At 49.6% G+C, this 25,909-nt stretch overlaps 9 protein-coding genes across 9 annotated transcripts; 4 read left to right on the top strand and 5 right to left on the bottom strand.

Annotated features, from left to right (window-relative positions):
* Positions 1-760: 760 nt before the first annotated feature.
* On the top strand, positions 761-1,067 carry N7484_005873 (uncharacterized protein; the record flags this gene model as incomplete). Its single annotated transcript, XM_057116292.1, has 2 exons — positions 761-787; positions 843-1,067. 2 exons carry the CDS (start codon positions 761-763, stop codon positions 1,065-1,067), a joined length of 252 nt encoding a protein of 83 aa, XP_056972175.1.
* Positions 1,068-2,086: 1,019 nt separating this feature from the next.
* On the top strand, positions 2,087-3,627 carry N7484_005872 (class I SAM-dependent methyltransferase; the record flags this gene model as incomplete). Its single annotated transcript, XM_057116291.1, has 10 exons — positions 2,087-2,110; positions 2,167-2,219; positions 2,269-2,325; positions 2,387-2,458; positions 2,514-2,586; positions 2,637-2,677; positions 2,726-2,751; positions 2,803-2,989; positions 3,058-3,486; positions 3,540-3,627. 10 exons carry the CDS (start codon positions 2,087-2,089, stop codon positions 3,625-3,627), a joined length of 1,050 nt encoding a protein of 349 aa, XP_056972174.1.
* A 1,372-nt stretch (positions 3,628-4,999) lies between these two features.
* On the bottom strand, positions 5,000-5,807 carry N7484_005871 (uncharacterized protein; the record flags this gene model as incomplete). Its single annotated transcript, XM_057116290.1, has 2 exons — positions 5,000-5,670; positions 5,735-5,807. 2 exons carry the CDS (start codon positions 5,805-5,807, stop codon positions 5,000-5,002), a joined length of 744 nt encoding a protein of 247 aa, XP_056972173.1.
* Positions 5,808-7,763: 1,956 nt separating this feature from the next.
* N7484_005870 (uncharacterized protein) lies at positions 7,764-9,726 on the bottom strand (the record flags this gene model as incomplete). Its single annotated transcript, XM_057116289.1, has 2 exons — positions 7,764-9,079; positions 9,183-9,726. The coding sequence occupies 2 exons, from the start codon at positions 9,724-9,726 to the stop codon at positions 7,764-7,766; spliced, it is 1,860 nt and encodes a 619-aa protein (XP_056972172.1).
* A 765-nt stretch (positions 9,727-10,491) lies between these two features.
* Positions 10,492-11,214, bottom strand: N7484_005869 (c-type cytochrome; the record flags this gene model as incomplete). The annotated part of the gene is made up of 4 exons (XM_057116288.1): positions 10,492-10,681; positions 10,742-10,836; positions 10,897-11,087; positions 11,169-11,214. 4 exons carry the CDS (start codon positions 11,212-11,214, stop codon positions 10,657-10,659), a joined length of 357 nt encoding a protein of 118 aa, XP_056972171.1. The 3' UTR covers positions 10,492-10,656.
* A 1,517-nt stretch (positions 11,215-12,731) lies between these two features.
* Positions 12,732-13,616, top strand: N7484_005868 (uncharacterized protein; the record flags this gene model as incomplete). Its single annotated transcript, XM_057116287.1, has 2 exons — positions 12,732-13,109; positions 13,224-13,616. 2 exons carry the CDS (start codon positions 12,732-12,734, stop codon positions 13,614-13,616), a joined length of 771 nt encoding a protein of 256 aa, XP_056972170.1.
* A 245-nt stretch (positions 13,617-13,861) lies between these two features.
* On the bottom strand, positions 13,862-15,124 carry N7484_005867 (exosome non-catalytic core subunit RRP42; the record flags this gene model as incomplete). The annotated part of the gene is made up of 2 exons (XM_057116286.1): positions 13,862-14,473; positions 14,558-15,124. The coding sequence occupies 2 exons, from the start codon at positions 15,122-15,124 to the stop codon at positions 13,862-13,864; spliced, it is 1,179 nt and encodes a 392-aa protein (XP_056972169.1).
* Positions 15,125-16,471: 1,347 nt separating this feature from the next.
* On the bottom strand, positions 16,472-18,807 carry N7484_005866 (serine/threonine-protein kinase; the record flags this gene model as incomplete). Its single annotated transcript, XM_057116285.1, has 2 exons — positions 16,472-18,571; positions 18,640-18,807. The coding sequence occupies 2 exons, from the start codon at positions 18,805-18,807 to the stop codon at positions 16,472-16,474; spliced, it is 2,268 nt and encodes a 755-aa protein (XP_056972168.1).
* Positions 18,808-24,060: 5,253 nt separating this feature from the next.
* N7484_005865 (uncharacterized protein) lies at positions 24,061-24,989 on the top strand (the record flags this gene model as incomplete). The annotated part of the gene is made up of 4 exons (XM_057116284.1): positions 24,061-24,131; positions 24,191-24,217; positions 24,276-24,537; positions 24,606-24,989. The coding sequence occupies 4 exons, from the start codon at positions 24,061-24,063 to the stop codon at positions 24,987-24,989; spliced, it is 744 nt and encodes a 247-aa protein (XP_056972167.1).
* Positions 24,990-25,909: the final 920 nt, after the last annotated feature.

Raw genomic sequence — 25,909 nt, 5'->3', positions numbered from 1 at the left:
CTGAACTACTTGACTCGACCGTGGGATGTCGCCACGGCTAAGAAATTTGGATGGAGAAGCTCTACTATGATTTTCTTTTCTACAGGTTCAGAGATACAGTCTCCGCCTATGATTAGGGGACAAGCAAAAATTAGTGCTGGGGGTCAAAGAGGGACGATAGAATGCAAAACTATCCGCACGTGAAGCGTTGGCTGTCCATCCGCGGGCGCATCTAGTCGCCATTCCAGGTTTCCAACCACGGTGCCTAACACTGCAACAAGAACCATGATATAGCGATCCACAAACAGACATATGTAATGTCAGCGATAACCTCAAAGACAATCTCAAATATCCAGATTATCCAGCTCTATCCCTACGTTTCCCACTGTGTGTTTTTAGCTCATCCTAGCGCCGATGGCTCGTCATAGGCGTTAGCGCAGATCCTCAGCCCCCAATCGGATTCTCAATCTAGTTCTTACCAACTCAGGAAGTGGCACTTCCAGACCAATCTAATATTAGATTCAAACGACAAGAATCCTATCTAATTCTCACTACAACTGAAAATGGCTATCATCGAATCAAGCGCTGCCCTAAAAAGAATACTCAAACTCTTCCCAAACAGGAAGGGTTTCATTAACCGCTCTGCTTTGAAAGCGTGAACATTCAACAAACAAATAAAATGCTCCTCACGGATCTTCGTCTTTTATTAATTTCTGCAGCAGACAATCGTGTTCTCCTCTTTTACCTTTAATATCGCCCAGATTGAAGTCCCACAGCAAACATGTTCGTGGCTGCAGCCTTAAAAATGGTATGTATCCTTCCAAGCACGCAATTTAACGGACCTGACCTCATATCCTGGGCAGTTCAACAAAAGCAAGCCCGATGAGAAACAAATCCTAGTAGCTATCCCATATGAGCATTATCTCGGATTTGACGATGAAACGGACGGCTTGATAAACGGCGAACAAAGCGAGCGCCAAAGAAAAGTGCGTTATCCGGTCGGTCGGTCGAGATCACAAAATGGGAATCGGCGGTTTTTCAGACGCCGAAGCTATGCTAGGGTTGAGGAGCAGAACTTGCTCATTTAGGATCTGCCAGGGTATGGTCTCCGCCCTTGGACCTACGTTTTGTGGCGAGCTGAAGGGTCTTTTGAGGCTCGTCTTTTGAATGGAATGAAAGAATCTGCGGGCGGATTTAGCATTTACTGTGGCTTCTCTTGATGAGAAGTGTTTGATCATATTTATGGACGGGATTGGCATGTCCTCTGACAGTGTTGCTACAGCAGTCTTTTAGCGCTGATGGGAATGATTCTTCTTTAAAGCGTTTTACGAATTATGAATATAGTCAGTTGCTTTATTTACCATATGACTAAGCCCTTCAAATTGCCTAAATTAGTTACTTTCCAAGCTTTGTCCCGGACGTGACGAAATGCCCGAGTGCAGTCGGGGTATCTGGTAAGTCGACCAACCAGTCAAAAGTACTGCCTTTGACCAGTTGGCCAACCCCGGACAAAAGGACCGTGTTGTGCTCATAACCTTGTAAATTAATGCATGAGCTGCCGGGAACTGTGATCGTCGACTTCGCAGCGACTAATCAGGGACAAGGTAGTTTTCACCGAATTCAGGAGGCTACAGCGACGAGCATCAGGATTCTGCAGTCTCATTTAAATTGGGCCAATTCGAAGGAGCGGGGGAATCCTATTCGCGGAACGTTTCTTCAGGGCCTGCACGGCCTGCATATTTGATTTGACAGGCACAGTAGTGCCGGAATGGCGGGTCGGACTTTGATTGCCAAGCGAGGCATAGCGGATGTCTTCCGAGGCACAAAAGTCCTGGAAAATGGGCCATACTTCCAGCAGCCGTTAGATTTGGACCATTGTAATCAATTTTCAATTTCAAGTGACCCATCATGGTTAAAGTAAACTCAGGGAAAGGTATCCATTCTCGCATCATACGCCGGGGGCGGTCTCCACTTCCTGCCATGTGTACAGGGCTCGGATCGGCATGAACAAAAAGGCCCGTACTCACCACCGCCCCTCATCAAAATACTTCCCCTGACATCTCCGTGCAACTCTTCTACATCACTCAAATCACCAACGGTCGCAGCCATGCCGTCCGACACAATCGATATCGTAAAAGATGACCCCAGGGCTTGAGTTAAGGGGCTTCAGACTGACTCTGCGGACAGGATCCAGATTTCTATACGATGCAAAGGTCGTATGAGGATGATGATTGGAAGTCGTTAGTGGGCCTCCACAAACCATAATTCCGCTTGCTGATCGACGTGTAGTGATACCACTTCTCTTGCCTCGGAGGTTGCCAGAGGTCGTGTGCAAAATGGTCGAAGGTAGGTCATCCCTTTTGAATGATGCACAAGGTATATGCAAGGTGTGACTTAACGAAACTAGATACCAATCTTTGAAGTCTGAGGACTACTGGTCCCCATCTGATGAGCTGCAATTTGAAGCTTATGAGACTGGGTATGAATATACACCTGATGTTAAGATTAAGCTGTTTGTTAATGGACGATCGCAGTCACATTATTTACCTCCTGCTGGACTACAATCAGCAAAACCCACTCCACCGCTCTCCCATCAAATCGCCTAAAGTGAGACATACATTTTCCTACTCTAAAGAACCATGCTAATTTGTTTCTAGCACATTCTGGATGTCGGAACTGGAAAAGGAAGCTGGGCAATGTAAAGTCGATCCCGTCTATTACAAAAACCTCGCTAATGCTTATCAAGCGATATGGCGGATATGTACCCCGATGGTAAGCACCCGCATTTCTTCCTTCGCTTAGTCCAAGGCTGAATGATCTTAGCAACCGTTCGTGGCGTAGACCTATACCCACCCCCTCATAGCTGGATTCCCCCAAACTGTGTCTTCGAGGTAGACGACCTTCTTCAACCATGGACATGGACCGAGAAGTTCGATCTCATCTACTTGCGTCATATGCTTGGCTCATTCGGCAGGGAAGAATGGGCTACATTGTATGACCAATGCTACGAGTAAGTTCTACTCCCCACAGGCGACATCGGCCAGACAGCCCAGCTCACAACACTGTGCCCCGTCCTAGAAACCTCGAACCGGACGGTTGGATCGAGGAATTTGAATTCGATATCCGAGTGTATAGCGATGACAACTCCTTGCCAGAAGACAGCATCCTCGCCAAGTGGGGTGATATATGGTTCCCTTGCTCTGAGCGAGCTGGTCGCCCCTTCCGAATCGAGGATACTATGCGAGCTAGCCTGGAGAAAGCTGGCTTTGTTGATATCCGGGAGAAGGTTTATAAAGTTCCTCTTGGTCCTTGGGCTAGAGATCCGCTGCTTAAGGAACTCGGCTTGCTTCATCATCAACATTGGTCGACTGGTCTGGAGGGATATTGTATGTTTTTGCTCACTAAGTTTGGAGCCCCGACCCCGTGGAAACCGGAGGAGGTACAGGTGTTTCTGGCTAAGGTGCGGGCGGAATTGAAGAATACAGCGATCCATGGATATCAATTTGGGTAAGTATCTATGTGGAGTCTATTGTGTTATGGTGGCTAATGCTGGTATATAGGCGGCGGATCTGGGCTAGGAAGCCCAGAGAGGATGAGATAAAGAAAGAAGTAATCGATCGACCGATTAAACTGGAGCAGTCACCGTAATATCTCCCTGATGCATCGTGTTGTCGCTACTCAGACCACTAATGCCGAGGCAGCTCAACGGGTCACCCGACGGGCTTTTTTTTCCTTTGAGCTTTTACTTTGGCAGCGTGGAAAATTTACCGTTCAGCGTCTCAGGGAGAATGTTTTCGATATTCAAAATTCGGTCTCTGCGGGCAGTATGTTTTGCAGTCTCATGTTTCATATATTCATATATTCAATCATCTTCATCATTGATGGCCACCTTTGCTCACGATTAAATCTAAGACCAGTCAACATATTCCCTTCCTAATTAGGAAATATGGCACATGACACAAAGAGAGTATACAAGTGGAGACGAGGATATGTAATGATTACCACATTCCTTTAAGAAATGTTCAATAGTGTATTGTTTTTTCCTTTTAGGTACTTTGTCATTTCTTATTTCGTAGTACTCACAGTCCCAGCTACAGCATCTACCTTTGCTGGCACAGTCCTCGAAAAGCTCTTGCTAAACGAATTAATTGGGTACCCCACTACTAAAGAATAGATATTCTTTCGATTCGACTCAAGCAACGCCTGTTATGCTTCGTAGAGATCGTACTGGAAAGTTGCGGGCCAATAATTCTTGCCAAGATTCGAGCTCCTTCATTTAAGGAGATTTGGTACTTCTGTCATTGCTGCCTGGATTCGTAATGCCCGGAGATTGCTTCCTCGCCCCGGCCGCATAGCCGAAGGCGTTTTTGGCTTAAATGACACTAATGCACGCTTCCGCATCTGGCCATGGAGACTCCTCCTCACAACGGTCCAAGCACCTGCATAGCCTTCAAAGTCAGTAGTGTGAGTAAGTCACGGTTTGTTAGACATATTGTGAGCTTGGTGTACCCAGGCGGTATCGCCTGGGAGATGGTATACCGTGTTGAAATTATTATTTGCTGGTGAAAGGGAGACGAGAGCTGGTGGATAATCCGTAATGCTTCTCGCCTTTGACTGCGCATCCCTAAATAATTAGGGCAAGAAAGAATATGAGGGGTTTTAGGAATCGCGCTAACAACACATCCGGGAAGCTGTGACTTCGGTTGTCTCGAGGCCAGGAGGAAGCTGGAGACTAAAGAATGATGTCTGATTGTTAATCGAGGAAGAACCCTGACTACTCCTGGTATCGATATTCATTTCAAAACTAATGATAATTCTAGGAATAATACTATGCCTTTCACCCTAGGACCCTCAAAACACCAATACCATTCTTCCCTTTCTGCACGAAAACCTTGAGACCTGCCATTCTGCCTCGTCATTCGTGACCAACAATGTTCTTCTCTATTTCCTTCGTCATTCGCAGTCAATACTGGGTCCTCTTTTACTCGATATCGCAGATGAGAGAAGAGTAGAATAGGTCTCAGTCTCTGGGGTGACCATCATGATGACCATTCTGGGGCTTTCCTCTGTGGGGAGAAGGAGGAGGAGGGCGCGAAGCCTCCGTCTCAGTTGAATCCTCGCGCTTGGGGTGGCCACCGTGGGGTTTTCCCTCGTGGGGCTTGTCATCGTGATGAGGCTGCTTGCCGTGCTTTCGATCCTCAGTAGAAGATTCCTCGCGCCTTGGGTGTCCGCCGTTGGGTCTTCCGCCGTTGGGTCTTCCACCATCAGGATGTCCACCATTGGGATGTCCACCATCAGGATGTCCACCATTGGGATGTCCACCATTAGGATGTCCACCATCAGGATGTCCACCATTAGGATTTCCGCCGTGAGGCTGGTTGCCGCCATGGGGATTTCCACCTTGGGGTCTACCGCCATGAGGAGGAGGGTTGCCGTACTGAGACTCCTCGGCAGAAGACTCCTCACGCTTAGGATGTCCACCATGGGCCTGGGGAGGGGGACCGCCATGTTTCGGTGGGTCATGATGCTTGTGGTCCTCCGTAGCAGCGACCTCACGCTTGGGATGAACATCATGAGGACCGGGGTGCGAGTCGTGAGGTGGGTGCGAATCCTCGCGCTTTGGGCGACCTCCCGGAGGATGTCCCTGCTGGTGAGGCTGAGGTGGACCAGGTTTCTCAATGCCATTGGAATCTGTAGATCCTGTCAGTCATAATGCCCAGTGCTTGATTCCAGCATTGAGAACAATGATTCTTACCAGGTTGGGCGATGGGAGCAGCACCGACGAGGCCAGTGACCATCAAGGCCGAGAGGATAACAGAGAACTTCATCTTGTTGATTTCGATAGTGGCTCTTGAAGCAAGCCTGGTCTGAACAAGCTCTGGGAAGAGGATACTGGTGATGAATACTTTTTCTCAACGGATACGAAGCACCTTTTATACCTCATCCAGCCCTCCCCTGTTCCATCAACATATCGAAAATGTCTCAGACGTCGTCAGCTTCCCTGGTCTAATCCCCAAATCTGCAAGCCAGGAAACCATCGCATGCTAGCTGACGAGCACTTGCAGCACATCTTCTCATTCCTGTGCGCCAAAGCTATTGCATAATTGACGTGGAAAATGTGATCTAGCCACTTCCGCTATACAAACCCACGATCAGTATCACGCGATGATCGCCGCTAGCCAGAATTGGCTTCCAAGGGAGATCTCGAGAGTCTGGTTTCCCTCTTTTGTCACCCCCTACGAAGGTATATCCAATATTGATCAAGGCCGCGTATGCTTATTCCTAGGTTGTAGACATCATGAATTGTCGAGGCCAGGATGCAAGGGGTGGCAGATGGCGTACATACAGCATCGAGTCGGGTTTATAACGCAGACAGTCTGGTTTGCTGCATTGCAGTCGGTAGTTGGTTAAGAGCAGCAAACGTGTCGGTTAAATCTACTCTTTCAAGGTTTGTTTCGAATAGCTTACTACTTCTCGCCTTTCCGTATAATTCAGCTACACATGCAGAGATAATTTAAGTGACCTTGACCTGTACTTCGGAGATATGAGAGTCAAGCCAGGAGTTCAAGTCAAGAAAAGACGGATATAACTTCCCAGAAAAGAGAATACCCCCGAAAGAACATTCCAAGGTTGTTTCTGAGAATCATGACCTGGGTCTCTGGCCAATCACGTCAGCAAGGAGAAGCGATGTTGGCTCTAGGCATTTGTACTATAGAAATGAATCTAACCACGAGAATTACGGTCCGATTCTAAACTCACCCATTACGCGAGCCACGTAAGATCATCACTTGCAGCTAGACAATCGCATTTCGCCGAGAAGCTTGTTACGCCATTTGCCCCTGCTTACCCCCCCAAAAAAAAACAAGAAACAAGACAAAATAAGCAATCCCAGACATATAGGTGCATTGTTAGGGCTTATGTATACTCCACCCCCGGGTAGAGTGGTTGATGTATTAAAGGATAAATTGACATCCTTGGAAAGGCCTATCCGGAATCACTGATGTTACATATTCACGATTTCAACTGTCAGCAAAGAGATCGGGTATGTGCAGAAGGTTAAAACCTACTCATTCTGGATAACTATACTGTGTGACCCCCAATTGCAGTTTGGTTGTGTCTTGAATCTTGCCCGATGGAAATTGTCCGGGATCTTGGGCATATGTGGATGGAATTCCAAGGTTGGCCGTTAGCTCAATTTGCATTGTGAAGCGATCTTTCGCATTCTATCCGGACGGAATTGAACAGTGCACGTGTGAAAATTTCCAGAGGATCAGAGCTTATGGGTGAGAATATAGGTTTTCTACTGTTCAGTTGATGTTACCAAGGCTCGGAATATACCTATGCCACTACGCTCAGAGTACCTGATTAAAAACCCAAATAGTCGTATTTAATGCATTCCTGATGCCAACAAGTCCTATCAAAAGACACGAAAGAAAACAAAAACGCAAAATAAAATCAATATGTACCACCATGTATCTATCCCTTTTGTCTTGCACACGCCGTCCTCCCGATTCGCCGCAGATGTTCTTGTCGAAAGAGACAGATCAGCGGCCAAGACGGGAAACGCCGTTCCATATTCATCACGGCCATTAGGGGACTCCATGATAACCGAACCGGTGCCATAAAACGCCGAAATACATGAAAGGACAACGGACACCAAATCCATGCTGAGAACGATTGGTTCAATGGTGAGGAGGTAGGAATGGAGAGAAGAATCTTCGGTAAATATGAGTCAAATAGGGGCACGAGGTTGCTCAAAACCGAGCTATGGGCTGGTTGTTTGACTATGCCCCCTCAATCCCAATGTCATCTTGTTCATCCATCTCGCCAAACATGGACCGGGTTGGTTTCCGGCCGGATCCATATACCATCTCCATGAGCTTTGCTTTCTGGCGTTCACGAACAGACCGGAGATAATCGTATGTGCCTTCCAAACCACGGATTTGACCGTCGATTACAGACTCGACGGGTCCAAGCATGCGTCCTGCAGAATGGGAACTTGCTGCTCCAGCGGAATTGCCGTCCACGCCCATGAAGCTGACAGAATCATTACGGCGCACGAGTGGACTTACGAGTTTCCGTCGCAATGTCTCCAGATTAACTTTCAGTGTCAGCAGACGACCGCGGTGATCAACGAGGAGATGTTTATTCGCGACTGTGCGACTGCGGACGTTGGCGAGGAGGCGCTTGTTCTTTTCATATTTGCGAACGGCTACTGCGTCTGGGCCGAGGACGCGGGTCCATAGGGAACTTAGCATTTCGCCTTCAGCGCGCTCTTGGGCGTCTGATTCGCGGACGACAGTGCGTTGGAGATTCAGGAATTGGCGGTCTATGGACTCGAATAGGGCGAATAGGGCGGTTGAGTGGGTGAGTTCGCTGTTTATGGATTCTTCTAATACGGACAGGAACTCGGTGAATGTGCGGGTTATGGTTGCGCGGGTGCGCTGAGCGGATGTTGGACCTAGGACAGCCATGACGATGTGGCCGAATGCCGTTGTCGTTGTCGTTGCTGAGACACTGCCGTCTGAGACTTCACCGGTGCGTTCGAGGGCACCGAGGCGGGATAGCATGTTGTGAACGTTATCGAAGACGATTGTCGGTAGAGTACTCGGCGGTTGGGCAGAGAGGGTTTCTAGTTCGCGTTTGGCCCAGTCCATCACGATCAAGATCGAATCGATATCGGAGTCAACATTTGCGAAGAATCGAGTCAACTCTAGGGAGAGCGATTTCAGAGAGTCGGATAACTCGTCGAGCTGGCCGACGATGATAGGTGCACTGGTCATGTTCGTTCCGCGCACCGATTCGCTCAGATCCCAGACCGCAACGCCTGTTTCTTGCAAGGTCCCAATCTGTTGCACTCCATTCTCCGAATAGTAGATTAGTGGTTCAAATGAGCGCGCGAATCCAGAAAGCTTCACCAAATCCGGGATAGCTTGTGGCAGACCGGGCAGGAACAAGGCGCGCATGAATGCAACAGAGAGCAAGAAAACAACGATGGACAGTGTGGTATTGGATTTGGTGCTGGTAATGCGATCGAACTTGTTGCGCATGTAGTTGCACAGGGCAGCAATGGGTTCGCGATGCTGAACTTCAGCGCGCACTGCAAAACGGATATCTTCACAATGCGCAAAGAACAAGTTAGTGTTTCCATGTCTGTAGATCATACAACCAACATCTGACACCGAGATTCAGGCAGTGCCTACAATTACTCAGATTTTCCGCTCCAAAACTTAACCCCTCCTCCTCAGCATGGGTATGCGCCGCCTTGTTCTGCGGTGGGGGACTGGGGGATCGTCCGGTCTGTGGGGTTCCTGCACCCACCGGGAGGGGCACATTGACAGCAGCCGTAATATCAGGATCCTCATCATTTGATTTGCCCTTCGTCGGGTCCTCGACCGCATCTTCATACTGTGGGCTAGGCTCGCGCGACAGCGATGGTGATATGCTAAGACCCATGCTTGGTCGCAGTTCTAAGCGCTCATTCAGATTGCCTTTGCGCTGATAGGGCTGGTGACGATACCAGCCACTACTGCGAACGTAATCTTGCCGGCGCACGCCGGGTGGCGACCAGCGCTCGTTTGCGCCTGGTTCCTCGATTTCATCGTCGGATTCTTCAGATCGAAAGCCCGAGTGCTGTGAGGGCATACCGAACAGCGGCGAGCGGTGCGCATTGCTATGCTCAAAGTCCTCGAGTGACGCATCCAGCGACGGATGGTCGTCGAAGACATTATCTAGCTCGTCCAACATGGCGGACGGCGTAGACCGGGATTGACGCTGCAAGTCGGTGTTTGTCGCAAAGACGCAGCGCAAAGCGACGTCCTGCGATTTGGTGTTTACTAGGGACTGCTGGACACAGAGCGGTTAGTGGAAGCGCTGGGAACAGGTCTCATGCGCCGATACGGATTGGATCAAAGAGCAAGTGGAAAGCCGGGCAATCGACCCCGCGCGGCAAGCGAGTGCGATGCGACAGAATGCGATGTGGATAGGTTCTGGAAACGAAATGTATTGTAGCTGCGGAGAGATGCAGTAGATTTGAGTTAAGATATGAGACAGGATCATATGGGAAACACCATGAGATAAAGGTAGTTCATGGAAGAGAAGGACTGCGCCTCGAGCAGCAATGTGGAAGTGAACTCCTCACCTCTGCAGGAGGCTGGACCAATCCGAGTCAGGTGAAGGCCACAAGGTCGATCACGGTATCATGATGTCTTGTCAAGTACTGTAGAAGTACCGTTTGGCGGAGATATGCAGGGAAAAACAACTTCGTGTGTACCTGGACTCGTGCCTGACCGCCCATTGCCGCCCAATCGATTTCCATTCAGAAGTCTGAAACACTCCACCAATACCGGTATGGTACCTGGGTAAGATGTAAGGTATCACATCTGCATTCCTCGAATTGGCCACCCCCTTTGACCCGAGGGCCAAACCAAATCCCGAGTATGCCAGATCGTACCTGCAGTATACTACGAATAGAGATCAATGAGAAGAGAGTTAAATCCAAATCTATTGCGGGTCAACCATGGTAAACTCAGATAAAATTACAAGCCCGGTCCCTCGGATGCCCGGGAATCGGCCCACGGCGCCAAAACCAATCCCAGACGTCTATGATCTCCCAGAGACGGGGTGTCAAGAAAATGAAATGGCCGTAAAGAATAATATGAAAACACGTCAAATCATTTAAGCGGTGGACTCCTTGAGGTAACTATAAAACGCTGTTGTTAGTCCATGTGGTTGGAATGGCAAATTATCGAGTAAGACGTACGTGATGAGGTCGTTGCGCTCCTTAGCCTTCTTGAGACCACCGAAGGCCATCTTGGTACCGGGGATGAACTTCTTGGGGTTCTCGAGGTACTTGAACTGTAGCGCAATGGTGGTTAGCACAAAGAAACGCAGTAATTCAGGGTCGAATTAACGTACGAGAGAGTCCTCAGTCCATTCGACACCAGCGCCCTTGTTGGCATCGGTGTAGGAGTAGCCCTCGACCTGACCGGACTTGCGGCCCATCAGACCGTGGAGCTTGGGGCCGACCTTGTTGGCACCATCGGCCTCAACGGTGTGGCACTGAGCGCAGCGAGTCTGGAAAAGCTTGGCGCCCTTGGCGGAGTCACCTGCAGGGATGATATTAGCCTGGGCCATGAATTATGCGTCGTTGCCATGTTGGAGAGCGAGCTCGACGAGTCTAGTCTCACACATGTACATGACCACTGACGTGCAGAACACATCAAAGGTCGACATGGTAAGACCAAGACACATAAAGGGCGCCTGGAATCGGTTGTAGGGGACCTTGCGGTGCAGTTGCAGTTGTTGCTATGCAAAGATGAAAGTTGTGTTGACGTGGAGCGAGTGTCATGATGAGAGCTGAGAGCTGGATACGGGGCCTTGCAATTGACAATGACGCGAAAGCCGACGAGCGCTCGCAATAGACAGTCGTCGCGTGGTAGAATTGGCAATCGCGAGCCATTGATCATTCGCTCTCATCCTCTCCCTTTGCTCGCGCGTATAACTTTTCTCTCCCCCATGAAACCGATTCCAGTGGCAGGGGTGAAGTCAGAATGATAAGCTTACCGGGAGCGAAAGAAGCCTCCTTGCCCATTGTGAAGAGTTATTGGAATTAATAAGGAAAGGGTTAGAAGAGTTGGTATAGCTGTACAAAGAAGGATTGAAAGAAATCGGGAGAAACAAAAGCAAGATTTTCTTGCGATTTTGTACCTGGAGCCCGTCGGCTCCCGTGATCCGTTCATCCGCCAATCAGCGTTGAGCTAATTCAGCGCGACGGGCGCAACCGGGATTGCTCGTCATGTTCTCGGTGAACCTGTTGTCCCCATGATTGTCTCTGTGCTCTTGCTAACCGGGCCAATGGCAAAAATAAAGACCAGATCTAGCCCAGTACACTATGATCTTGATTCTGCGCACTATCAAAGTCTCCCGGGGCAAAGAATTTGACTGTGGCTAGCAGACCGCCACCTGTCCATGATCTCATCCCTCATCATCCGCCCCAAAGGCGACTGTTTTTTTCACTAATGAGGCTCTTGTCCCGGAAATGCACACAAATCACAAACCTCTACCCCTTAGTTCAATTTTAATTATTTTCCAGATCCCATGCACACTCATTGTTGAGAGGCTGCACTCCTTTCCACCCCTTGAAAAACTGGGGGAATGGCCTTTCTCCCGGCCCACTGGGGCTGCGAAATGCATCCGCTATTATTCGCCCATGCTCCACGGCACCGAACTTGACCTGGTAATTGTGGACCCTGAGGCGGCGTGGGTACAGTGGGTTGGCATTCGGCTAGACAATTCAGTCGCCCGGCACAACAGGATTATAGTGGACCAGATACATGTTGGCCACAGCACACTGTACATAGCATTGTGGAGAGAGTACATCGTACCATATAAGTAGCATGCGCTATACAGTCGAACTAGACACCAAGCATGCTTACGAAACCTCCATACAGAGGTCTGAAACAACAACACCTGTAGTCAAAGCAACTATGTAGATCAAGGAATACTTCTTTTTCGGGCAGAATGTGACCGAGCTGCAGGTCCCTCCGGCCCGAGTGCTGTGCAGTTCAACTGATATTCCAGAAGATCCCTGGAAAAATATCACAGAATCACGTGATATGAAAATCTCCCGTTCGGGAAAAAACACACGCCAAACCAATTTCACAGTCTTGAAAGTAGCTATACAGCAACCCACCACTACCCACATAAGCTCTACAGCACAACTGCCAGTCTTGGAAGTGTGCGAATTCAAAATGCCAACTCCAATCCCCCATTTTCTCCTCCCCCGAGGCCTTCCAACAGCCCGGACCCTCCGCACCCTCCAACACCGGAGCCCGAACTCGAGCTTCTCCACAACCAGCGCGGTTTCCCGAATGAACAAAAGCAAGCCTGAGATAAGAAAGAACCGTATTCTTGAAAAGCCAGACAAGTTCCGGCCTCCGTCCCACCCGCAGCGCATTGTGAGCCCGGCTCGCACGCCTTCCGGACAACCGGTCAACTATGGACCGCGGTTGACGGCCAAGGAGCGCGAGGAACAGAATAAGAAGCAGTATCCGAGTATGTTCCCACCGGAGGGGACTGTGATGTTTAATTTCTTGACTAGTCGGTGGATTCATGTTTGGATTGCGATGGTGAGTGGTTTTACTTCCCTTTCAAATCAGGCGCAGCCAGCTGCCCAAATCCCCATGAATATCAATGTTATGGAAGATAGGATACTAGTTGCTGTTACTAACATTTGTTTCCAGGGCATATTGACCACCCTCGCTACATTCACTTTCACCACAAACTTCAAAGCAAGCTCGCCCTTCGCACACCTTCTCCCCCCTTGGTCTGGCCTCTTCACCAGCCCCTTCGAAACGATTTCTCAGGCTTTGAGCGTCTACCGGATGCATGTGCAACATGAGTCCATGCGCGTGCGCGAGAAGCGCCATGCCCGAATTGAAGATGCTGAGAAGCGGAGACAGTATCGGGTTGCGCATGGGCTTGAGGAGCCGGCTGAGGAGAAGGAGGCTGTTGATGATCAGAGTCCTATTGCCGTTGATGAGCAGAGCCCTGTTGCTGTTGCTAATCAGGGTGAGGAGTATGTTGATTTCGATGGAAAGAGGAAGCCTGTTAAGAAGTGGCTTGGGATTTGGTAGATTGTTCCGTTTCCATACGGCACGAAGAATGGATGGGTTGGCCATGCTAGTACTATAACTTGGGGAGGGTGGACAGCCTAGGGGGATGTCGATTACACAAATGTACACATACACATTGTATACTAAGCTTTCTTTTGCATGCAGTTGCGGAGACTAAACTCCAATAGATCATGAATCATGAATCGCCATTCATTATTTTGATGTGGTATCAATTTGAACTCTAGGTACAGATCAAGATCATAGACTCAGCCAACCTGAACGCCCTCCAATCCCGCAAGGACCTCCTCACCCACACCTCCCTTCTTCAACACAGTCTTGACCATACCTGCAATCACACTGCGCTTGACTCCACCCCTCCTCGGGCGCCAAACACCAGGGATTTCCTCTTCCCCAGTTGCAGGGTTCAAGACGGCCTGACTCTCGCCCGGGGCGGTCGAACCAAGCATATTCACATTTTCGGAATTAGGAACACCAGGCTGGGTAAGTCTAGACGGAGGGTCGACCGTCCGAATAGAAAGCATTTTCAAGCCTTGGGTTTCAGTATCGCGGGTAACGGAAATAGCGAGCACAGCATCCGCGACGGCAATTTCTTCGCGGTTGGGATCGAAAATGACGTTCTCGCCTACTGAGATCACAAGCAATGTGACCGGAGGACGAACTTGTAGTGATGGGTTGAATTTCAGGCCCGCCGATGCACGCGGGTACAAGTACTCTGCGACAGCCCAGTCATCGTCGAAGAAAGGATCCTCTTCGCCCTGGGACTTGAGTTTCGGAAGCTTGGTAGATAAGAGAGCGAGGTGAGTCGTGAGAGAGAGAAGAGGAAGCGGGTATGACAAAGGCTGCGAGAGGAGAAGAACCTATAGCAAAGAGCAGTGTTAGTTCCGTTCCATGTAATCCTGACCAAACCCAATCGCTGCACCAAAAGAGAAGGAGAAACTCACATCGATATACAATCTCCAATGCCACCGTTTGTTAATAACCAATCTTCCCTTCAACCCCCCAGCCATACCCCTCTCAATACCATCCCCGTCCTTGCCCCCTACCGAGCCGACAAGACTTTCCCGCATCATCTCGGAAAGAAAAACAGGCAACGCATCATCGTCCCTAAAACCCGGGATTTCAATGCTCATTTGTACCCAAGATCCATGTCCACCCGTCGCAGCCGACGATCCCTCTGTTCCCTCGCGCCCATCTCCACTCGGTCCAAGATCATTCTGTAGCGAAAGCGATCGCGCATCAAGGGTATCAGCCGTCAAAGTCGTCTTCTCAACCTCCGCTTTCACACCGACAATAGCCTGTGTTCCGTCCGCGAAGCCGATACGCGCACTACCATTTGTACCGGGCAGAATATCGCATTCGGCTGTAAGTGGACGAAACTGTGTTGGCGAGCGGCCGTCAGGGCGAATGGGGTTCTTGGCGAGAGAGAGGGAGGTGTAGAGGTAGGAGAGCTCAGCGGCGGAAAGATGGGGAGTTTGGGAGGCTGATGAAGCCTGGCGTTGGGATGTCATTTTGGATTATTCGTGGTTTCTTGCTTCGTGTGGTATCTTTCCCTTTCAGCGGGGCAAATGAGGTCCAAATGTATCGAATATTTGTAGTTGAGCTTCGGAGATCTTTTAGATCAGGTTGATGACCATCGGTTCGGGGATGTGGTTCACCTAATTCTGGTGTAATGGGGAAACTTGTGATGCGAGATGCTGATATGCAATTTCAGGTAGAAAATTGTTATCCTGACCTCGGTATTCGAGGTTGTTTAGATATCAATTGCACGAGGCTGAAAAAAGTCAAGGTAGAGCATGCTTAATCGGGAAATTCTGATGGACCGCGGATATTCGTTGATCCGACACCGATGGTCTGTCAGGCCTTCGTCATGACTGTAAACCAACCAACGAAAGGGAGTCCGAAAAGAGCACTATGTTTATTTTATCCAAGTAGATCTGGACGTTGCATCCATGGGTCCAGTTTATAGAAAGTTCAATCTGTTGGCAAATTAAAATGCTTTTTATGAATACTATACTCTTGATGAAATGTACAAATTTTGAATATGGAAGATGGCGGAGGAGATCAGTGTTATGTATGCATATCAGTTGTATGTAATGGCCATTAAGCCGCAATATTCTATATTACAAGAGGATAGATAACCGGAAGCCAGCCAGTCAGATCAGGAGGTAAGTAAGTAGTACATGAAAGAGTGAACAAGTGGCTGGCATGAAATCCAGGGAGAACCGATCAACAAGACCGGAGCAGGGGAGAGATAGGTATGAATGGATGAGTCAAGGAAAAGAGGAAAATGATAGGCAGGGTGGGTAGGATGGCAGTAGCCAGACAATATACAAGAGACAAAATATATGGACAAAAGAAAAATGAGGCGCCATGTTCGTCGAAAATGGTCAAGTAATGCAAAATGATGATGAGCAAAATAGGGAGTGGTATATAATGCGACTTGCGCTGGTATCAATGAAGGGTAAATGGGAAGATCTGTGCAAACGCCCTCTGCAACAATATTCAAAGCAGAACAGAACTGACAAGGGCTCCAGGGAAATCCGAGAGAAAACAGGATGCGAGGCCGGATCCATCTATACAAAAGGCCTATAGGGGTATGAAAGTGTAAAAAGATGGGAAAAAAGAAGGGAGGCCGTGGCAAAGCAGAAAAGAAACGATGCTCATGCGTGGAAATCAAACCCAGAAGCCACACCATGGAGAAAATAAACAGACCGAAACCCATACGCCGAACTTGGTGTGTATCCGTTTTTGTGCGCATTTCGCCAGATTTTTTTTGTTCCTTTATTCGTTTGTGTTGGAACGAAGAGTGTCTTGAAAAAAGGCCTTTCAAGATGGTTGGAGTAGAACGCACGCGTTTAGATGTAGTTGGATCCAGATGGAATGTAGTGAGAGGATGCCTTGTTATTCCACTCAGACTCCTCGTAAGGGGGAGTTGGCCATTGACGGTTTGAGGTCACATCAGGCTTAGCAATGTGCTTGTCAGGTGTGTCGAAGTAGCTCTCACGGTGGGCTGCTGTAGGCGATGGTGTGGGATATGGGCTTGGCAAAGCGCGGGAATGAGAAGTCATAGACTGAGTTTGAGCCAAGCGCCGGGCAGCCTTACTGGCCGAGTGTAATACCTCGTCCAATAGCTCATCCTCCTCCTCGGGTGTCTCGTAGCGGTGAACGGGGTGGCTGGTCATTTGCAATGCCCGCCGAGTCCGGCTGGAGATGGGCCCTGGGTTGGCACCAGTAGTCTGGGGCATGGACTGGCGCTTTGTGATGCCACTGTCCGAGTTCAAATGCACAGGCACGTTGCTGAGGGTGGACGAGTCTAACGAGTACTTCACACTCTGAAGCGCCTTGTCAAGCTCGCTCAGATCCGAGTGCTGCTTGGAGTCAACAACGTTGGCACCATCCATGGCCATGGAAGAGCGGTTGGACCATGGAATGCACCCGGCATTGGCTTCAACATCATCAGTGGCTACTGCGGCCTGGTTACGACCAGAGAGTCTGCGAGCCCGCTTACGCAGGTGCGAGAAGAAACCCTCCTTAGTAGTTGGTGTGGTACTACCAGAACCATTCAGCATTCTCTCGGCCTCCAAGCGATGTGCGTCAGAGTAGTGGTTGCCATTGGAGTTGACCGACAGCTGGCGACCAATCTTCTTGCTAGCCATGCTGGCTTCGGACTCAGCGGCCTGTTGTGCCTCGCTGTGCGCCACGGTCGCGTTAGCTTGCGCGGTGACTGAGGCAGAGAGAGGAGAAACAGGGCGAATTGAAGGAAGAATAGGCATCGGAGCACCGTTGGCCCATGTGGCCCGCTTAGTGTTGGAGGGACGAGCCTTTGCTGGCTGGATTTCGGGAACGGTGTTGTGGGTCACAACTGGGGGTCGGACGGGGCTATCATTTTCGGAGGGAACGGGACTTTCAGAGCGTCCAATCAAGGACCTGCGGAACCACGAGGGCTTGGTAGAGAGGGTGGGAGAATCGTGAGGAGTAAGGGTAGGAGACTTGAAGCTCCGGTCGGACGGCTTGCGGCCGAGCAATCTTGATGAAGTCGAGGACTTGGGACGCAGAGGATCCACAGCATCGGCAAAGTACTCGTGATTCAACGCCTGGGTTGATGTCGGTCGGTTCTTGGGATCCCACATCAAACACCAAGTCACAAACTCAGCGAGAGCAGCGGGCCACTGGGGCTGCTGAAGAACGGTATCCATTGCATGCGGCGCCATCTTGGGGAAAGTGAAGCCCAACTTGTGCGCCAATCGCGATCCTTCACGCCATTCACCACCACCAATCTTGGCACCAGACTTGCTGTACCAGTTACCAGGGCTTCCCATAATTTCACACACACGCCAGACCTGATCCACCTCGTTGCCTCCAGGGAACAAGGGCTTCAGGGTCGCAATCTCGACAGCCATGGCACCCACAGCCCACATGTCGACTGGGGCGGAGTACTCTCCAGCGCGTAGGAGCACTTCTGGTGCCCGGTACCAGCGGGTAGAAACGTAGGTGGTGTAAGGCTGCTTGGAGTGGGTCTCACGAGCGAGGCCAAAGTCGGCAATCTTAACAGTGTATGTTGGAGGGGTAGATGGAGGGGTAACAAGGTTGGAGTAGCGGCTGAAAGTCGAGTCATTCGGGGCAGAGGTCGACACAAGGATATTCTCGGGTTTGATATCTCGGTGAAAGAAGTGGTGGGCGTGGATATGGTCCAGTCCAGACAGGATCTGGTATAAGATACCCTTGACGTGCTTTCCTTCGAAGTACTTGTGGTCACGGGCCTTCATCAATTGGTACAGGTTACCATCCATATACTCCATACAGATGTGCAGTTTGTGAGAAAGAGGGTCGAGGAAGATATCGAGGGCCGGAACCAAATGTGGGTGCACCGGCAGGGTACGCAAAAAGATGACCTCACGTAACTCCAGACACGGGCCTAACGAGTCGAAGGTCTTCTTCATTGTTTTGATAGCGACCTGCGATTCATGTCAGTATGTTTGGCGGACGTTGCCGATCAACTTTCACTACGTCATTTGATCCGTACCATAGTTCCTCGACGCGCAATGTGAGACCCAGCAGTTCGGACACGCGCAAGTGCTACGCTACCGAAACTACCATCGCCCACCTCCTTCATCACTTGAAAACGATCCTCGAGGGTGGCCATTGATGTGTTGGCTGTCCCCCGGGAGGGAGAGTCATATGTGACTGTCATTGTTGTGTATGTCTCTTAGATCTGCCCGCAGATGAAGAGGTATACTGAAGGAGAGTTAGTACCCGGTCTGGAATCTTCTTGGAATGTGACATCAGGCCTTCACTCACTATTAGTCAAGAGGGGTTCAGATTGAATATCCCGCGAGTTTTGAGAGAGAGGGAGTGAAAATCAATTGGCGTCAATGCTCATCATCCGAATATGGAGGTTAATTTTGATGAGCAAGGAGAGTTCTCCCATTTAATGACGTTGGATGCTGGTTTGCTTGATGCAAAGTAAGGAGTGACGGAGTAGTTGGAAAGGGAGTTTGTAGGAGTAGGAGGGGGAAGACGATCTGGAAGAACACAAGAACGGGCGCGATGTAATAAAAAGGAAATCCCGCCAGAATAGGAGAGAACCCGTTGTGGGCACCTTAGTCGATCGGAGGCCGAACGAAGCCCCTGACGCGCTGACAGCTCGAAGCTCTAAGGACGGGGCCGTGGAGACGGTAAATTAAACCACGTTAGGACCAAGAGTGCAGATCAGTCCACCGGGGGTCTGCAGTTCTGTATGGTGAACTGGATGTATGAGGGGATGAACGGTTGCAGGTGTGATATCGAGAGGATCAAAGGAAAAATGAATCTAGAGATCCAAAGAGCAGCAACCCCCGAATATGAAAAGAACGCACGAGAGAGGGGCCACTACACTATTGGGATGGAGAAGGAATAGAAAGTAATAATCGCGAGTAATGAGTGTGTAATGGTATGAAGAATCGAATAAGTTACTAGTTGGGGTCTAAAGTCCACACAACGGGGAAATACCGTATTTCACCAATAGGAACGGCGGCAGGAGATCAAGTGGATGCTTGTGGATTCAGAGCCCCGTTCCTGATTTCCTCCTGTGGTATTAATTAACGTATTGTCATAACCGACTTTTGATTGGATTCGATTCGATTTTTGTTTTATTTTCATTTTAGTTTGTTTTTTCTTTTTTCTTATTTTCTCTTTCTCGTTTCTAGTTTGATTTTGTGGCATGTAAATCGAACTAGTTACTTTAATAAAAGAAAAACAAAAAAAAAGAAAAAAAAGAAAAAAAATTTGACACTAGGCAAAAGCAATAAATGACGCGATAAGAGCAAAGTCCCACGGGCCCATCAGTCACGATCATCCTGTTATTTGTGTTAATCACCTATAGGTAGACTCGAGATGCAGAGAGGTTGGGCATAAACAGTGTACATCTAGGGGCGGTCACTCCCGCTGGAAGGAACCAAACAGTTAAGAGGGGGTTGGGCCGCGCCCCCGTAATTTATCCTGTTCCTAAGGATCTTCGCGCGCATTTACCGCGTCCGCATGACGTTGCAAGTGATGCTGAACAGCCTGGACCAATCTATCAGATCGTACCATAGAACAGGTCACCTTTATATAACGCATCCTCGGTATCAACTCAAATTCGATGCCAAAAAGGCAAGGGAGACTCCTGTCGTCCAGTTGACGTCTGCGATGTCGTCCCACGTCGGACTCGTCGCAAGGCTGGACCTGCTCTCCACGGCCTTTCTCCTGTTTCACTCGCCATTGGAGGAGCTATTTTATTGATCTCTCTCGTTGTCCCGGCACCTTGTCTCGCCACCTGATTCTGGATCCGAGCTTTCCTGGAGGGGCACTCTTTTTTCAGTGATGATCTCCGACTGGTCCGACTATCATTTCTCCATCCTTATTCGCCATATGGAACGAAATTTAGGTTCGGCTGGACGGAGGCGTTCGCATCGCGGGCTACTGTACGAGTCACCTAGGTACGCGGTACACTAAATGCCTTGTCGATAAACTTAAGTAGGGACTTGGCTTTTGATGCATGGGGATCATGATCACGCATATGATCCGTATGTGGTCCCGTCTCAGAGGACGCCTTGCCTCTACCCCAGGCACAGGCATTCCAGTCACACCCGGAAGTATCGCCGATTGGGAACAGATGGCGCCCCGTGATTCAGTTTCAGCGCGCGACTCAAGGGAGACCGGTGTTTCTTTGTTTCTTTGTTTTGTTTCGCACTTCTCAAGAAAACATCCCGTGTGGGAAATTAATGACAGCGGTCGATCGACATCCCTGCCCCGGGGGAGGTCATCCGGACAAAGAAAATCATATCATAACTTTGCTACAGTAGGGACCATGATCCACTTGAGAAGCTCCAGGAACCCGAGCCAGAGCCATGGGAAGACGATCTGTCCATCGCCTCGTTTTTTTGTTTATTTCTATTCCTCCAACGCAAAAACCAACTATGATAGGCTAGTGAGAAATTACGAAAATACGGGTCATGTTTCATGGGGCAGAGGGATTATCTTGATTACCTGCAGGAATCGCACCTGTCAGACGGCGACGAACCCTGGGGCGACCGTTTGGCCCGCAAGGATCCAGGATTACGTCGCCCCCATTCGGTTGCCCTTTTTTATTTTTAAATATTACCGCCGGTGTGGCTGTCCGCATTTCTTATTGTCTCTATCAATCGCCTGAAGGTGGTACTCTAAGCCCCTTTTCTTTCCCCCGTTTGTTCCAAGGATGGGGACTTAAGGGCCGTACCGACGGAGTACGGAGTCCCAGATCCCAATTACAGCAGTGGGCCTTGGGGATGACAAAACAAAGCAAGACCCAGTCGTAAGAACTCCCCACTTATGATAGCGTGGACTACTCTTTAAATGGGAGAAGCTTGGGCATCATCACAGACGAACAGGGCGTTGGCGAATAATTACAAAACAACGCGTATCATGTACCCAATACAGCCAAGTACCAAGATGCCCTGGGCCCAGCCACACGTTCTCCCGGTGGAGCCGGTACTCCGCGTGTACCAGGTACCATACTGTACTCCGTACTGGAGATCCTGGCGAAGTCGGTCTGTACGCGCCAACAATGCCATTGGTGGAAGGAAGCAAAAAAAGGTGGATTTTCCATGGTGGAAAACATAACAAAGCACCAAGTGGGTTTGGAGTCCTGTTCCTTCAAAAAGCGGTGCTCATCACGCGTGTTCATTGCTCGAAGCGCTCTGGCGGTGGATCTAGCGCTACACCGTCAACTCGGGGGACGACGGAATCTCCACCGCGTGGACCTCGTCCAGGCCCGTCCCTCGTACCCGAGTGCAGCGTTGCACAGAGGGGGGATCGCCTTGCCCTCGCCACCGGGCCAAGGGCCAGGAATGGAACTATTTGGAGCGCCAAACCGCCGGGTTCCGTTATCGTCTTCTCTGGACCTTCGAGAAGGTCATCTTAATATCACCTTGGCCCTCACCGGGATCAATAACCTCACATCTGCTATATTGTGACCACTCCCGCAAATTGGCTACTCTCCCCCTTTACCAAGTGGATGGTGGCCACACACACACAGCCACTGCCCTGCCCTGCTTTTGGTTTCCCTGTTCCCCAGGGGCTCGTCCCACCCTGCCCTACCCCTTACCCACACAAAATTCTCCGAAGCGAAACTCCCGCCACCAAGGATCAGAGGCTGGCAAAAGCACATCCGCGATGCATCCGTACTGTAGGCTAAACCAACTTAACCAAGTCCCAAAGTTCGACCCACAACAAACGCCGACCAGAAATCCCTACATTAGTGCACCCCTTTACTTTGGTCGCCGGGAACCTCATAGCAACCCGCGAGCGTATCAGAAGCCAGATAGATCCCAAAGCACGTTCTCATTGCCCCTACTACCGATGCTAATCGCCGATCCGGAAAGGGGGATGACGATGTTATCGAAAAGTATCCACAACAAGCACGAGGGGACAACCACTCTACATCGTCCATCTACGCAGGTACATGTAAATCCCGACTCCGCCATCACCGAAGTAACGCACGCTCCCTGAGACTACTCGTTTCTGGAAGGTCATTACCGTGCTTCTATGGAGACGGGGAGTTAACTGCCCGCGCGGCCCCTAGTCGCTAGAAGAGAAGGCTCTAACCGTCTACGGATGCTATGTCATCAACCCAAGTGGACTTTGAAGTGGGGATAATCCCATGCGAAGTTATGTTTCTTGGCTTAGTTTATTTCTAACAGAGGATTCCATGAATTAATCTAGAATAAGGATTGCCCCTGGTTTGAATGAGGTTTCTGGAAACTTTTGCTTCCCGTCCCGGATTTGTGGAGGCCAATCAGCTTTCTTAGGAGCGGTTGGACCGGAGATTGATGCATGTGCTTAAAGGTAATGCACGAAGGAGATGTAGATGTTTGTTTGGACATTCGGTCGCCTGAGGCTTTCTCTCCTATTCCGTTGTCGGATTTGGAAGCATTGAACCTTTTTTTAGACCATCGCTGTACGTTTTAAAAGGAGTTGAATGGGCCTGTACGGAGTTTCCCATTTTGTATGAAGACCGACTCCACTCTTCTCATCATGCAGGGCACTCGGGAAAGATCAAATTCTGAATTCTGAGAGTGTCTAAGGGCTCGCAGGATTTTCTTTTTCTTCCTCGTTTGGGGCGTAGAATACTGCTCTGATTCCTGTCTGGATCATTCTACTATATGCCCATCTATCTTTTCGTCAGATGCACATTGGACTCAAGCTTTGTTCGTTCGGAGCTCTGGAATGACCATGCTTCAAGTAGATTTGAACATATCTTTCTGGGCTACATAGGCGCTTTCTTCACTGGCATGGGCTGGATCTTTCCCGCCTAGTGACCGTGTTTGATAGATGCAAAACGTAACATGGACTTCCAAATAACACTACAGACCCGCCTCCACGAGTGACAAATTCTTTCTTAGCACTTGCACAAGCGACAGGCTTGTCTAAGTTAGTCTCCTAATGCATCCAGTTGCAGTTCACTGAAAAGTGACCTGCGGGAGGTTACACATGTACGTCATTCTGGACTCTAAGCCTGCAGATATCAGTCTCGCCAGTTCCTTGTACTGCTATCATGAGCAGCATTACCGGATTGCTGTGGAGTAAAGCATTGCATAAGCTAGCTGCCGGCAGCTTTGCTTTTTGATAATGAAAAGAACCATGGCTGCCATGGACAATCCCTTCCTGTCGGCAAAGCTCGCTGGCACCAATTGCGTACATCACATCAAACTGTTAGCCCTCATCGCCGCGGCGATGCCTAAAAAGGTGCCAGCAAATTTTCGCCAACGGAGATAGTAAAAATGTTTGCCATAGCGACTCGTAAGTGAGCTCACCTCGCTTTGAATTCAGATCTTGAACCTCTCAGCTTCTTTCCCTCGTTGTGAATGATTCCCATCGCCTCGCACCCACCTCACGTCCCTTTGTGACCGATTTTCTTTACCTGAGCCACCAGCATACCATCCCAATCATGAGTGGCAACCTGTTTGCTAGGAGAGATATTTGGGACTACGCAGGATACGAGCTGCGTCTAAACCGCCAGTGAGTAGCCCACCCGATACCCCCATTGATGACTGGTCAAATTGACCGATCACCCATAGGGACCTGGACCCGAACCTGCCCGAGCAGTAAGTTATCAATACGAGATAGCCATGCATGAGCATAGACACTGATAAGTCTTCATAGAATCATTTGCTCCCGATGCTTGTCCGAGCTCCCACAGCAGTGTTTTTCGGCGACTCAGCTGGCTCACCTGAACGATGCGCTTGACACCCAGGGCACTAAGGTGCTCCATGCCGAAGGTGACTTCCAAGCCAAATGCTATAAATGTATTGATGACAGCAAACGGATCGAATACAGGTGCCGATTCTGCAATGAGTGGAAACCTGTGTGGTGGTTTGCTCGTAGTCAACATACTCGTGCATTTCAGCAATCACATTCGCAGCCAGTGAGTAGATCATCTTTTATCTCAATCCAATGTCTGTCCTTGGTTGGAGCTAATATTTGGGTTTTCAGGTCTGCATGCCCTGTCAGGACAAGAATTTCGAAAATATCGGTCTTAGCCAGCTGCGACTGTCGCCTGCACCGGAAGCCGAGCAGGTGCCGGGAATAGGACTGTCTTCTCGCACGGAAATCAGGTCGCCGAATTTGATTCTCGGTTGGGATGAGGAAGAAGGTTTTGCCAGTAGTAGCAAGTCGCCGCCCAGTTTGATTCTGGACTGGGATGAGAAGGAAGGCCGCCTTTCTAAGGGAGACTCACCCGATTCCTTTATGGACTGGGAGGAGGACAAAGACCCTTTCAGAAAAGGGAAAGAAATTGTTCGTAGGCAAGAGCCTCTTTCCAGGGAGGAGATTGAGGACGCTCTCAGGGCATCTCGGGAGACCGAAGAGTTCCTGTGATGCAATTTCTCTCTGCAGCCAGAGTTCATTTGTTTTCGAAGCTTCGTGCCCTAAGCCTGATCTACAGCCTGCTCTCGGTGGTTTATTATGACTCAAAGAGAAGGAGCTCCTTTGTTTTCTTTTTTGTTTTCGTCTCGTGTCCCTGGAACGGTCCACGGGTATTGACGGTGTTCCAAGGGTCGGGAGTCTCAGCATCCATGGTTCGTTAGGTACCTAGCATAAACGCTTCCGTTCTCTATGGTTCCTAGGGAAACAATGAACCTGTTTTATCTTGTTTCCAATGTTTGTTTGTGTACTCCGTACAGGGTGGGCATGTCTTAAAACATCACCAAAAATATATCTGTGGATCCACCTGGGCACACTTTGGGCAGCAGAAACTAAAGGGGATATCGCCGTCTACATCTTCCCATGCCATACTCGACGCACGTAGAAACCAGTTTGACAGAGGTAAAATTAGGTATTTAGCCTTTTAGAAGCGCTAGATGATGTTATATCCTGCAGGTCTACCAGCATGCACCATGATTGGCGATGAAGCGCCTTAGTAACTTTGTGCGGCTTCCATGTTGATTGGACTCGAGACCGATGCCAACTGTCGGATTAACCGACTTGCAGTCTTCTGCATGGCTCCAGATGTGAAACGGGGCGCTGGCTCATCTTGATAGGTTGAGAGGACATCGCAATCTATGCATGGAAAGATGGAGTTAATTAGATTGCCGATCAATGACGCTCCCCCGACCATAGCAATATGACATGACGGAGAATTGTGCATGTTCTGTGGCACTTGAATAGATTAAAAAGCGCCACATCAACGTGACCTGGATTCCTCGTTCCTAAGCTCCAGCGCTCGAGTGCCTGTCGCACCTGAGGAAATCCGGTGACGTTTCAGATCGCCACTTTCTCACCTTTCCCCACTGCCCCGC

This window comes from Penicillium longicatenatum (genome assembly GCF_028827895.1).
Source record: "Penicillium longicatenatum strain IBT 33135 chromosome Unknown contig_3_segment0_segment0, whole genome shotgun sequence".
In the NCBI taxonomy this organism is placed as follows: domain Eukaryota; kingdom Fungi; phylum Ascomycota; class Eurotiomycetes; order Eurotiales; family Aspergillaceae; genus Penicillium; species Penicillium longicatenatum.
The sequence above is the reverse complement of the archived record's forward strand: the minus strand, read 5'-3'. Positions and strand labels throughout refer to the sequence as shown.